Source organism: Aethalodelphis obliquidens, unplaced genomic scaffold, assembly GCF_003676395.1.
Source record: "Aethalodelphis obliquidens isolate GAN/ISIS:26980383/991018 unplaced genomic scaffold, ASM367639v1 scaffold21, whole genome shotgun sequence".
NCBI classification, from domain to species: Eukaryota; Metazoa; Chordata; class Mammalia; order Artiodactyla; family Delphinidae; genus Aethalodelphis; species Aethalodelphis obliquidens.
Genome location: NW_020837965.1, coordinates 2,804,688 through 2,818,782, shown reverse-complemented (window position 1 = coordinate 2,818,782; position 14,095 = coordinate 2,804,688). Strand labels below are relative to the sequence as shown.

General features: G+C 47.3%; 1 protein-coding gene across 1 annotated transcript in view; it reads right to left on the bottom strand.

Moving 5' to 3' along the window:
* LRRC74A (leucine rich repeat containing 74A) overlaps positions 1-10,137 on the bottom strand; it is a 35,545-nt gene extending 25,408 nt beyond the window's left edge. The window contains exons 1-5 of the mRNA XM_027120861.1: positions 10,101-10,137; positions 8,212-8,340; positions 5,288-5,460; positions 2,914-3,021; positions 1,804-1,900 (exon numbers count right to left, since the gene is read on the bottom strand). Of these exons, the coding sequence (XP_026976662.1) occupies positions 1,804-1,900; positions 2,914-3,021; positions 5,288-5,460; positions 8,212-8,340; positions 10,101-10,137 (544 nt within the window). The remainder of the gene's footprint in view (positions 1-1,803; positions 1,901-2,913; positions 3,022-5,287; positions 5,461-8,211; positions 8,341-10,100) is intronic.
* Between the last annotated feature and the right edge of the window lie 3,958 nt (positions 10,138-14,095).

The following is a 14,095-nucleotide window of genomic DNA, read 5'->3' as shown; positions in this document are numbered from 1 at the left end:
CTAAAAAAAAAAAAAAAAAGTGGACATGAAGAACCTAGGGGCAAGACGGGAATAAAGACACAGACCTACTAGAGCATGGACTTGAGGATACAGGGAGGCGGAAGGGTAAGCTGGGAGAAAGTGAGAGAGTGGCATGGACATATATACACTACCAAATATAAAATAGATAGATAGTGGGAAGCAGCCGCATAACACAGAGAGATCAGCTTGGTGCTTTGTGACCACCTAGAGGGGTGGGATAGGGAGGGTGGGAGGGAGGGAGACGCAAGAGGGAAGAGATATGGGGATATATGTATATGTATAACTGATTCACTTTGTTATAAAGCAGAAACTAACACACCATTGTAAAGCAATTATACTCCAATAAAGATGTTAAAAAAAAAAAAAATACGTAACCTCTGTTTCTGTATTTTCTCTCTGGATACTTTCAAGATCTTTTTATCTTAGGTGCTTTTACTGTGATACACTCAGGTGTGGATTTCTTTTTCCTTTACTGTACTTAGGACTCACCAGGATTCCTGTATCTGAGAATTAATTCATCAGTTCAGGAAACACGTCAGCTATTATTTGCTCATATATTGTTGTTCGCTTCTTCTGGACCGCCTATTAGCTATACTGAGTCTATTCATTCCTTTATATTTTTATCTTTTATATTCTCTATATCTTTATCTTTCTATACTGCAAAGACAGATAAAGTATCCTTTTATCTATTTTCCAGGTCACTAATTTTATTCACTGTATCTAATTGGCTGTTGAATTTATCCATTGAGTCTTTAATTTCAATAATTATATATTTTTCATTTGTAGAAGTTTTATTTTGGGCGGATCTATTAAAAAATAGTGATTTGTTCTTGTATGTTTTATGTTCTTAATCATATCAAACTTGATTTAGAGTTGGGTGCAAGATATCTATTTATTAGAAGTGTCAGTTAATTGATAGTGCTCTTGTGCAGTTTGATGGATAAATTTTATGGTCACTCAATTTACAGTCTATATAGGATAACGTTATTTCCTGAAGTTCTCGAGGGTCCCATGCTATTACTTGGTGGGTCTGACAGCTCTCATGGTGTTTCCTTGTTTTGCAGTTTTGGACTGTGAGCCCATCTTTAGTGGAGCTTTATCTGTGGGAATCCCCAACAGCCTGGAGCCTGTCAGAGGTTTATGTTTGTTTCTGTTGGGTGCCCCAAGGTATTACCAACATAGGACCACTTTGCATGTTCATTTCCTGCCATAGGGATTCCAGCACCCTGAAGATAGTATAAATGCAAACCATAAACCTGAGTGAGGGCAGGTCTGTGGGTAATAGAGTTCTCAAGTGACTTTTTTTTCTGTGAGCGAGACTGATAATAAACTAATTAAAAATTAGTTATACTACAGGGGGTCAGGTAGTAATAAGTGCTGTTAGGAAAACCAGGAAGAGAAACAGGTTAGAGAGTGATGGTGACGGGGAGGTGCTGCTTTGATAGGTCAGAGAAGTCCCCTTAAGGAGATGACCTGTGAGCGGAGGCAGGAATGAAGGGGGAGTGGGAGCTGTGCAGGTATCTGGGGTAGAGACTTTCCAGCAGAGGTGGGAATATTGCAAAGTGAATCAGAAGTCTCTTGTCCAGGACAGCCGTGAAGCCAGTGTGGTTGTGGAGAGGGGACAAGAATGGTTGGAAGAATCTAGCAGGGTGTAGACACTGTGTTCTGGTCTCTGACATCAGCAGGACCTGGTCTGGCTCAGTTAGACCCTGGATCACTCTGCTCTGACCCTTCTCTCCATTACATTCCCAGTGTCCTCCCCACCCTCCTTCATAGGCTCACCTGAAAGCTGAAGACCAAAGAGCGAAGAGGTGTTATTCTGGAGGAACTCACAGAGGATTCTGGCCCCCTCCAAACCAAGATCATTGTCGGAAATATTCTAAAAGGCAAGAGAACACTTAAGTATGCGACAATCCCACCAAAGGGCCCTCATTAACAAATGATGGGGGTGGGGGCTTACTTGAGGCCTACCCTGAGGGAGTAGGGGTGGGGTGGGGAGAGCAGGGCTGGGGTGAAAGGATGGGAAGGGTTAGGGTGGTGCAAAGGGGAAGAGGAGGAGGAGAGGAACCCCTGGCTTTTCTGATGCTTCACCGTGAAGCTCTCAGGCTGATCTCAGTTCTCTGACGTTGACCTCAGTGACTCCCCACCTCCCCAATTTAGCCCTGGTATTTCAGATAAGCACATTGTATTATTATTTTTATTGAAACCTAAGACAACTTTATTTGGAGGGTTTGGCATGAAACAATTGAAAAATGAATTTAGAGTAAGCAATCATTGTAATTCCCTTCATTGGTTCACGAGCATGAATCACTGTGCTCAGAAGTCGTAGGGGTATAAACGGACATGGTCCTTTCAGGTGAGTGGGAGGGACTTTACATAAGCCAGCCATTAGCATCTTAATTGTCTTTCCCCTTCTTTTTGTAATTTTTAAAATTGTGGTAAAATAGACGTAACGCAACATTTACCATCCTAACGATTTTTAAGTGTACAATTCAATGGGCTGAAGTACGTTCACATTGCTGTGCAGCCATCATCAACATCTGTCTCCAGGCAACACTGTATTTTATGGAATTATTTCATGGCTTTATTTTCTTTAAGAACGTTTACATTAAGGCAACTCTAAAGTAAGTTTGTTCATTTAGGGGCTTATGAGATCCAGATGGAAATGGTTTCTCAGGGTTTCCTACGGCCACAGGGAACACAGTGCCCCTGGCCAGGCTCTCATGTGCGGAACCTCCTCTGAGAAGTTGCTTCCAGGGGAGGGGAGGCCCCAGACTGATTGCAGAAAGCCTGGAGGCTGGCCTGAGCTCGGGCAGAGGACGCTGGCTTCTCTGAAGTGGGTTCTGAGACTCTAAGCATGGTTGTAGGAACTGGTAGAACAGGGCACAGTACCATCTCCTGCAGGTAGTAGTTCTCCTGTAGCATCTCCACCAGGCTCAAGATGCCCTCCTCCGTGATACTATTGTCCGCCAGCTCCAGCGTGAGAACAGACGTGTTGGACTTCAGCCACCACAAAGGGAGGGGGAGAGAGACAGAGGTGGTTGGTGACCTAGTCAGTTCCCTGCCCTTGCCCAGAGCCCATCACCCCTCTCGAATATCCCAGCCACGTCAGAGGGTACAGAGAGGCAGGCTAGCGATTCTGGAGGAGTGGCTAGGAACAGGAGAATAGCGCAAGGGACAAGCCATCCCAGTGAGTTTTGCTAGGATGACATGCTTATTCTGGGCACCTCCCTCCCCAAAAGGGGTACCAAGGGGGATTTAGAAAAGGGACATTAAAATAAAGTCCTGAAAAAGATGAGGCACAAGGGTGAGCTGAACAGATTTTAACTGTTTAGCTTTAAGGAGAGAGGCCTGTGACCTACTCCAAGTTTAAGGAGAATGTGCTATTTAAGAAGCGTATTTAAGCATAACGCCTTTACTGTGCCTGATTCCTTCAGAGGCCTTTCTTCTAGTTCAGGCTTAAGGGTTGTCTGGTACTCTCTGATAGTCAGGATGTTGCCTCAAGGCTGTTTAGAAGGAGCTGGAACTTAAATCTTAAATAAATATCTACATCCAAGTTAGTCTGCATTCCCACAGGGAGCAAGACAGGTGGAAATGACTGGCATTGCAGCATGAGGGACTGGGGTTAGCTCTAACCAGAACTTTTGTCCTTCCCTTCCCCACCGTTCCCCGTGCAGAAAGGCACAGAGAACAGACATGTCTTTGAATTTGAGCGGTTTTCAGAGCACACAAAGCAGTGAGAGAAGTAGCTCTCGTTTCAGGCAAAGGGAAAGTGTGATAGTGTGAATTACTGCAAGGCAGAATGGCCCCCCAGGGCCTTCATGAAGTGTCTTCGGGCCTCCGCTCTCTTGCAGGGGTGGGAAAATTCAGTCGTGCTCAAAGGCAAGCGAGATGGCTCAGGGGGCCCCCCAGTCTAGGTGTCATTTAGCAGAAATGGGGGCTGAAGGACCACTTTCAGAGTCATCCCGGGGACCAGCACAGTATGTGGTGTAGCAGGTGGCCTGATCGCCAAATCCATTCACATTCATTTCACACGAGTGAGTATCTCTCACCCTCTGTGCTAACTGCCGAGGAAACAGGGATGAACAGAGACCATTCCTCCTCTAGAGGGGCTCATAGCCCACCAAGTCCAACGGCATGGAGATAGGTGGAGGAGGGACAGACCCAAAGAAGTATGAAAATGATTCCTCCTATCGGAATACTCTTCCTCTAAGCCAGGGAAACACAACATGTGAGAAGTTAAACAGAACCAAAGATAAATAAAAGTGCAGTCCATTGGAATGTCACTATGATTGTCAAAGGGATGATACAAAGAATCAGAGAAGAAAACCTCCCCTTAAACAGAAACTGCTGTTACTGAGAGGCAAGTGGCCCAAGTTCTGAGTGGATTTTATTATTATTTCCATGAAGCTCATGAGGTAATGGTGAATTCCTAACACTTCATTAATCAGTCTTTCAACGCTCCATAAATTTCAAGATGGCTTTGTTCTTTCTCTGCCCTTCCCTCCCTTCCCTCCCCCTCCCCAGAGAGCAGCACAATCTCACATCATGTGACTTCTTAATGGGCCTGCGCTAAGTGCAAATGCAGTTATGGTTCCAAAAATGGGTGCTTTTTTTAAAAATCGAAATTTTTCTTTACTGTCCTAAGTGAACAGTGTTGTGCTGACATACACCTGTTACATTTTCTGTTTTCCTGGGATGGAGTCAGTTTTGTATATAATCAATTATAATTATAGAAAGCTATGATGAGTTCAAGGACAAGTCTTATCATTCAAGCCAAGCCGGAGAGAACATTCTTCCTGTGGGAAAACATGATCCACTCCACAGTGTGGTCTTGAAGGTTTACCTAACATACTGCAAAAGGCAGACATCAAATGGAATGGCTCAGTCGTGAACTCGTTTATGGCAAAGGTGAGCTTTGGAATTGAGATCTGGTTGACATTTTGCATTGTGTTCTCACATTAGCGTTTGGGCCCAAGCCCGGACCAGTTGCTTCTCCAGGGCCCACAGGCTGGTGCCTTTGCTTTCTGAATAGGAAACAGCATAGACTTCCAAGGCCCAGGTCTCTAGCAGCCTCCTTCCCAGGAGCTAATGGGCATCCATGCCTGTTGGGGAAAGCAACTGGTAGTCATGCAGAGTCTAGGGCAAGGTGGGCATAGAGGTTGCAATGCAGGGTCCCAAGGTGGGGCTCTCTGACTCCTGGGCCTACCACCCTGTCAAGTTCCCTCTTCTGCCAGCCTTCACGTGCCCGCACTGGTATGCTCACCACCAGGGCTATAGCAATAGCCTTGGTACCCCTGGGGCCCAGCCCACGGTGGTTGAGGTTCACATAGGACTCCTCCATGTTCCGGATGAAGTAGGAGACGGGCACTACGCCCACAAGTCTGCAGGCCTCCAGGTACAGCTCCTTTTGTCTGGTGGTGAAAAATTTCTCCGTATCTGCAGAAAAAGATGCAAGTGGATGAAGCAGAGTTTCTCTTCTACCTTTGCCTTATCTCCCTGTTAACCCAGACCACATTCGATTCTGACTGGTGTCCCCTCTTGTCTGAGGCTCTGTCCCTATGGGTGTATGTTCCAGCTCCAACTGGAAAGTCAGCCAGTGGTGGGAGACCCTAAATCCAGAAAGCCCCATGTGCACATCTCCCTTTGGGTTAGAGAGAAGGCCCCTGGTTTTAGGCTCCACGCTACCTAGGAGAAACAATATGCTCCGTCCCCACCTTCCCAGGTTGACTGCATCTAGTGACTGAGCACAAGGGTGTGTGAGCGCATCCTTGCCCACCTCAGGACAGCTTTGAAAGGCCAACCAGACAAAAAGCTGGTGATTGGTGATGGCTGAGGGAGTCTCCATTGCAGTTTTAGTTTCACTACCACTGTAAAAATGTGAGCCACAAACAGTTTTACTAAAGATGTAGAGAAGTACCAACTAGAAAAAGCCCAAGTAGGACACAGTGGGCTTCTGAAGGTGGCAGATCAGTGCAAGATGGAGAGACCCCCAAATCCGTCAGAAACAAACTTGCATTTGAGTGGGTTTGCTTCTTTCAAAGACTTGCATGTCATTTTTCCTCACAAAAAGGACTGTCATTCCTACTTTACCGATGAACAGAGCTAGCCCCAAATCACACACAGCTGATAAGTACTTGAACCAGCGAACAGAATGGGGGCTGCTCTTCTCCATTCTAACCTCTTGGGGGCTTTTGTTCCTTGGGCTTTAGACCATCCTGACTCGTGGTCGGTGGGCAGAGGGCCTCCCTGGGTTCTGGATGCCCCACAGCCCTGTCCTCATGAAGCAAGCTCTGTTGACACAGGGCTTTCCATGGTCAGCAGGGATCTAAGCTGGCATCTGTTTTTTTCCTTCAGATCTCAGAGTCTTTGGCCAACCCACCCCAGACATTTCTAAGACGGACAATGGAAGCTTTGTTGGTGAAAGGACAAGGTCTTTGCAAGGAAGTTGATTTTGCAGGCGCAGCTACAAACTGGGCTTCTTTTCCCGGTGGTTGCAGACCAGGATTTTTCAGCCTCGGCACTAAGGACATTTTGAGTTGGATGATTCTCTGCTGTGAGGGGCTGTTCCGTGCAGTGTAAGATATTTGGCAGGATTCTTAGCCTCTGCCCATGAGATTCTAGTAGCATCCCCCCACCATTCACCCCACCCCCAGTTTGCCAAGTGTCCCCTGGGGTGCAAAATCGCCTGTTGTATAGGAAGAGCAGCACGTGGTGGCCGAGCAACTTCCCCTCTTCCGTAGCCTCACCACCAGCTTGCTATTCCCGCCTGGCTCATGTCTCAGTTCATCCCAGGAAGCCCTTCCTGCCCCATTCCCAGCATCTCAGCACCAGCTATAGAGGCACCAGAAGCTGGAGGAGCTGAGCCCTGGGTGTCCATCCGACACAGAATAGTTGGTGCCAGATTCAGTCGTTAGAGGCTCCTGTTTGCTAAAGCAGAGTAGGTAACCCCCAGCTTTGTCCTTGGCACTCACTCTGCTCCGGTTGATTCTGCGGACGCCTTCTAGCTGTATTCCCTAGGTTACGTTTTAGAGGCAGCTTGCAACAATGTTATCACTTGCTGGGAGGGGCAATGAGCTAGAAGCTGGAGTCTGGGACAAAACATCCAGTGTTTCCATCTGCCACCCTGCCAACCAGGTAAAATTCAGTGTCGCAAGCAATATCACCAGCAGCCTCGAAGCGGAAAAGAAGTTAGGAGGGCAACAACAGGCTCCCCGGAAGGTGGCAGGGAGGAGGTCTGTGTTGAGGATGAAGTTGTATGTGGACCCTGGTGGGGGGGGCGGTGACCATGGAGACGAGCAGAGCAGCTTCCCCTGCATCTCTGCTGCTACTGATCACAGCCTACCACCTAGCGCCGGGACACAGGAGGGAAAGGGCCACTGGGCCGGCTGGCCTCAGCCCGGGAAGTTGGGGGCCGGCCCATCAGGTGGAGCCAGTACCGTTCTGGCCCTGCTTCCCAAGTGCCCTTTTTTGCACTTCCTTCCTTGGGGAAACTGGAAAGGAGAAGAGGGTGGAGGTGTTGTTTGCAGTAACAGAGTCTTTGCTCCAACTCAGCTTGCACCCCTCCCCATACCTAGACACGCTTGGATTTGTTGGAGGGAAAAAACACAGGGAAGGAAAACACGGGGCTCTCAAGCTGGGGAAACAAGAGCTCTAATGTGAGTAGAGGAACGTCGTCAGGATGCAAGATGGGCTGTAAATCCTCCAGGGGCCCCTGGAATATGGAATAGGGAAGGTAGATCTACAAGGTGGGGGGAACATGGGGTCGGCAGACATCGGCAAACTCTCGGTGGCCTTGGGCAACTCACACAATCCTTCTAAACCTCAGTTTCTACCCTCTGTAAAGGGCAGGTAATAACGCCTACCTCCCGGGGCTATTGCAAAGGTGACGTATGATGCCATGTGGAAACGTTCAGAAAACCAGAAGCCCCTGTTCACTTATTGCTCCAGCTTTCAGCAAGCTGATGGGACCCCTCTGCTCATGAGTCCAGCCACGAGCATGGGGCAGCAGAGACTGCTGCCCCCGGGCCAGTGTCGGGGAGGTCGTGGCATAAAACAGGTGTTTCTGCCCCGTTCCCTCTGCAGCACATCCCACCGGGCAGAGCCTTGGCCAACTGGAAACCGATTTCTCCAGCTTCTGAGGAAGAAGGCAAGCCACCCCTCGCCCGCCAAAGGCCCCCGCTCGCTCACCTTCGATCTCAAGGTCTGTTTCTGAGCTCTCCCGGGCTGGTTTCTCTTTTTCGACAGCCACAGGGGCTTCTGCCTCACAGTAGAGTGTTTCCTCACTGCTCTGCCGTGCCGACATGGTGTCAGTCTCATCTGGAAGAAAAACTCATCTCCTTGATTCTGGAAACGAAACCCGCTGGCCTTTCAGGTGGAGCCCACCACTGGCCGCCCTGGGCCTCTGTTTCTCTCATCTGCAGCCCGAGTCCTGGCTGCAGCCATTGTCCCTCAGCCTCGCGTGGCTCAAGGTGCCAAGGGACTACAGCCTTCCTTCAGCCCTGCAAGGGGGGCTCCCCTCTATGAGCCCTGTTTCCCTGACACAGAGCTGCCTACTGGCTGAATCGTCTGTGCTAAACGCCCTTCGTGTTCTCTGGAGGCCTCGCTCCTGTCCCACCCCCTGTGTTGGGCCAGCCTTAGATGTTGGCTGTTTGCTCCTTTTTTTTTTTTTTTTTTTTTTTTTGTGGTACGTGGGCCACTCACTGCTGTGGCCTCTCCCATTGCGGAGCACAGGCTCCGGACGCGCAGGCTCAGCGGCCATGGCTCACGGGCCCAGCCGCTCCGCGGCATGTGGGATCTTCCCGGACCGGGGCATGAACCCGCGTCCCCTGCATCGGCAGGTGGACTCTCAACCACTGCGCCACCAGGGAAGCCCTGCTTGCTCCTTCTTTTCCTTCTTATTAGCTCGGATGGTGTTCAGGGTTTGCTTTACTCTTTCAGGGGAAGGACGTGTGCTAATGCCTAGAATTCCTCATTGGTAGGCACAGATGATGCTGGGAGGGCAAGGGGAAGGGCAGGTGACTTGGGTCAAGTGTAAAATAAAGCGGAACAGAAGCAGTTCCAGAGAGTGAGAGGGATAACTTGATTCCTAAGGACCTGACCTAGCTTCTCTTCCTTCCAGTCCAAATTTATGACCATGCAGAAGGAAGGGCTTGCAAATCTCCCTGGGATTGAAACTAATTGCTATGATTAAATACAAGTGTCCTGGGCTTCCCTCACACTAGTCCCCTGCACTTGCTAGATGTGATTTTTCTGTCATTGGGCCACTGATCTGGAAACAGCCCTGGGCTCCTGAAAGCCACACAAAGTCCAGGCCTAGTCCTCCCACGTCAGCAGGTTGCAGTGGTTTCAGGAAGCCAGGCTGCACCCCTGGATGGCCTGTCAAAACTCAACCGACCTTCTCTCTTCGGGTGGGCTGAGCATTCATGGCATGGGTCGCAAGTTTTGACCCCCCAGTTTCTAAGATAGTGGAGCTCCTAATGATTCCATGCAGGTTTGTGTCCTTCTCAGCCCTTGTCCATAGACCCAAGCTCCAACATTTATTTCCCAGCCTATAAGACAAGGTCTGTGTGACAAGGGGTGGAAGTAGCAGTCAGACATTTAGAAGACATACAGCAGCTTAGCCATCAGACGTAGCCCTCAAAAAGGGATGATTTCTTAATTTCCTCATTAGATAAACAATTTTAGAATTCCATCCAACCAGTGGAATGTTGGTAACTGTTTAACTGGCTCTCCAGAAAAAAAAAAAAAAATCCTGCTTTGTAATGTTAGCCAATTCAGGTGGTGTAAATATTCCTAACATGGCTGATTTCCAACTACCAACATGACATGGGCCAGCTCACAGAATGAAAGTTAAAGTCAGCCAGAGCTGGTGTGAGCCAGTTCCAGCACAGCGTTGCAACCAACTCTCTCACTCCCTGTTTGGCAAGCCCCGAAGTCAAGTCAATGTCACACATCACCCCAATTCTAGAGGGTCCCAGGAGAGGAGGGAAGGGCGCTTCCGGGTCTATGTGGTCACTAGGCATTACACTGAGGCAGCCAGAAGGGCCTGAGTGGTGAGAAATGGGATGCATTGTCACCTTTTGTCTCAGGCTCAAGAGGGTCGCCATTGTCCATGGTGCCGGGGCCCTCTCAGGGGCTGCTGCCAGCTTCTTGCCACCTTTCTGCTGCTTCCCTAAGAAGCTACCTGTCGGTTCACCTCTGTCTCAAACTTTGCGTACCCTGCCCTCACCTAGACAGATCCTGGGGGCTGGGGGCTGTAGTTATCCTTCTATTCCAGCAAGCCCTGGGGAGAGTGGGTTTTGGTGGGACATGTCTGGATTTGACCCCAACTCTGTCTGGGAGAGGTAGCTACTTCCCGGGATCATCAAGGAGAGAGGTACAGCTCTATTCCTGGGAGCCCTGTTGAAAGGATGCCCACCTACCTGCACCTTTATGACTTAGGACCCACTTAAATTTCATCTTCAACATTCCATGACCTCATGCGGTCATTGTGATCCACGTGGGTGGACCTGGCAACAGCAAGCCTCCCAGCCTCCTGGTGGCTCTGGTAGTCATCTTTTCTCTTATATCTGCTGGGGCCAAGCCCAGGCTTGGCTGTGAGTGTGCAGGTGCTGTGCGGGGGCCTCTAGGTGGAGTTGTATTTCCCTCTGAGTCAGGACCAAACCCAAGCCCCTTAATCAGGTGACTGCTTTGAGCTGCCACCATGTTCTTCTCTCAAGGTGCTTCAGGTACGAAATATTTCAGTGATGGGTGAGGTCAGTTTTCTTCTTCCCAGTTCATCTTGCTTTTTTCTTTACCCCTTGGGAGAGTATCCTCAACCTTGGAGCAGAAGATCAAAAGCAAAGCACGACAAACATATGTTCTATCACTACAATTTGTTACAGCCAAAGCATTGTTCAAACTACCAGGCTGCCTAACTTGAAACCACTCAACCATCATTCCCACCCTTGGCTGTTTTCACGTGTCTTGGAGTTGAAGTTCACTTGCAGTTTACTGTCAAGAGAACCTGGAGGCGTGTTTGTTCCTTCTTGATAAACTATCAGCACATCAACGGGCAGGTCAGTGACTGGAGGGCTTGGGGACATGAAAATCCCTCTTTACCACTCAGAAGAATGATGAAGATCTGGGAATTTGTGTAGGAAAAACATAGAACCTTGGATCAAAAGAAATATGTAAATCTGAGATATTACTCATTCCTCCAGGCATTCATTCTGAAAAATATTTATGGAGCATCCATTACATTCAAGGCACTAAGATAGGCACCATCGTGGGGAGGGGAATGCAGATATGGTGAAGACTTGGACCTTTCAACACGTGTATAAAACAAGAAATTGACAGGGCCACTCCTAGGTTGTGAGGGTCCTGGGCAAATAAATACCTTTGGCAGAGCTCCTGTTCAAATAAACAATTTGAGTCATCCTAAATCAGCATGACAGCATCATTCTAGTGGTCCAATCTCATGTGGTTCTGTGAAAGAAATACTGAACAAGCCAGAGAGAGTGATCAACTCCTAGGATGACTCGGTAGGCCCAAGTCCTGGAGACCCTTGGGATATCTGGTCAACCCCATGCTGGTGCAGAGGATAAGAAAGTGTACTTAAAGGAGAAAAATGGTGACCGGAGAGTATGTAGATCCTGGTCTAAGTTTGGGGTGCTCTGCCTGGTGCTCTGTGGTCTCAGGTACCAAGGGCAAATTAGAAAATTTGGAGGAAGGCACTGCAAATAGCCACTGGGCAGCGACACTGCTTGCCTGGGTCTAAGGGCAGTACCGGAAATTGATAAGGGTCATGCTGGGGAGCATTCATGGGCTCACAAAGAGTGACGCTGGATTGGAGTCAGAGCTTTCTGTGTAGATTCATGGGTTTGGGTTTTGCTTAATATACATACACAGTTAGATGGGTATAGAAATAAATATATATGAGTTATGGGTTATATATGGGCTATGCATGGGTTGTTATACATACATATATTTCCTAGCTTTATCCACTGAAAGGGACCAGAAGCAGTGACAACCCAGTGGTGATGAGCATGCCAGTGCCCAGGTCTAGGTTTCCATTTTCCTTGGAAAGGTGGTTAATTCCTGTGGTGCCAGAAAAGGAAGGGATCAAGAACAAAAATAAAAAAGAGGGGGCATGTTGAAAAGGCCCAGGAGCCAACATGAATGAGCTCCCACAGCCACGGTTGGAACTTGAACAGCAAAATAAACAGTGGTATCGTACTGTAACCCAAAGAATAAAATAGACATCCAGGAGTCCCTATTATTTGTGGGCTCTGGACAAGTAAGGTGTGGGGAAGAGGCATTTCTGGGAATGTGCCAAGTTGTTATTCAAAGCAGCTGTACCATTCTGAATTCCCACTAGGAATATATGAGAGCATCAGTGCTTCACATTCTCACTAATCCTTGATATTGACAGTTTTGTTTTGGTTTTGCCAGTCTAATAAGCGTGTAGTGGTATTTCGTGGTGGTTTTAATTTGAATTTCCCTAATGACTAATGATGTTGAGCATCCTTTCATATGTTTATTGGCCATTCCTATATCTTCTTTGTTGTTTGTTCAGATCTTCTGCCCATTTAAAAATTGGATTGTTTATTTTCCTGCTGAGTTTTGAGAGTTCTTAATGTGTTCTGGATATAAGTCCTTTGTTAGAAATGTGATTTGCAAATATGTTCTCGCAGTCTATGGTTTAGCTTCTTACTCTTAACAATGTCTTTCACAGAGTACAACTTTTAATTTTGATGAAGTCAAATTTTATCAATTTTTTTCTTTTATGGATCATGTTTTTGTGTCATATCTAAACTCTCTGCCTAACCCAAGGTCATGTAGCTTTTCTCCTGTTTTATGCTAGAAGTTTTACCATTTTAGCTTTTATATTTAGGTCTATGATGCATTATCTTTTTTGTCATAATAAAATATGCTAACATAAAATTTATCATTTTAACCCTTTTAAGTGTGCAATCCAATGGCATTAGTTATATTCACAATGTTGCACAACCATCACCACTATCCATTTCCAGAACTTTTTCTACGATCCATTTGGAGTTAATTTTTGGATAAGGTGTGAAGTATACAATATACATATATATGCACGTGGATGTTCACACGACCCAGCACCATTTGTTGAAAAGACTGTTCTTTCTCCATGTATTATCTTTTCACCACTGTCAAAAATATGCATCTTTTTGCAGGGCTAGTATTTCCAAAACCACATAACGAGCATGCGATGGACCACCTAATCAAAATGTACTTTAAACCACTAGTTTGTGAGATAAGCCCCCGTGGTGCTGGGAGGTGGGCCTAAGGCATTTAGAGGTGGGAGGTGGACTGACTACAGGCTATCCACAGAGCAGGGCAAAAGAGACAGTCTCAGGGGAGGAGGGAGCTGTGATTTTGACTGGAAATGAGTCCAAGAGAATGTCACCCAGAGCAAGGTATGGCCAAATACTAAGAGAATGACCGTGTTCTTCTTTATTGCCAATATTCTTGTTAACAATCTATCTTTTAGTGGGGATCATGGCAGAGGGACCCTTTACTATCCTATAACCTTTTATAGAGCGCTTATAAGTGCAGGCATTGTTCGATGGTCATTACATGTATTAACACATTTAAATTGTCTAACAACTATTATGAGATGCTATTTTTATTCCCATTTTATAGAGGAGAAAACTGAGCACAGAGAGGCTAAGTTACTGGCCCAAGGTCAAACAGTGAGAAAGTGGTAGGTCTGTGATATAAGTGAAGTCGGTCTGGCTGCAGCTTTTCTACATTGACCCCCTTGCTATTCCTTGAACATGACAAGGTTGTTCCCCACTCAGGGCAACTGTTGTTCATGGTTCAAAAGGGTCTGTGCTCAGGTTATGTATTTCGGGAGTTGGCAAACTACAGCCTGAGGACCAAGTTGGGTCCATTGCTTGTTTCTGTAATAAAGTTTTGTTGAAACACAGCCAGGATCACTCATTTAGGTATTTCTGTGGCTGCTTTCGTGCTACAATGGCAAAGTCAAGCAGCTGCTCCAGAGACCCATGGCCTGCAAAGCCAAAAACATTTTCTATCTGGTCCTTTGGGAGAAAATTTG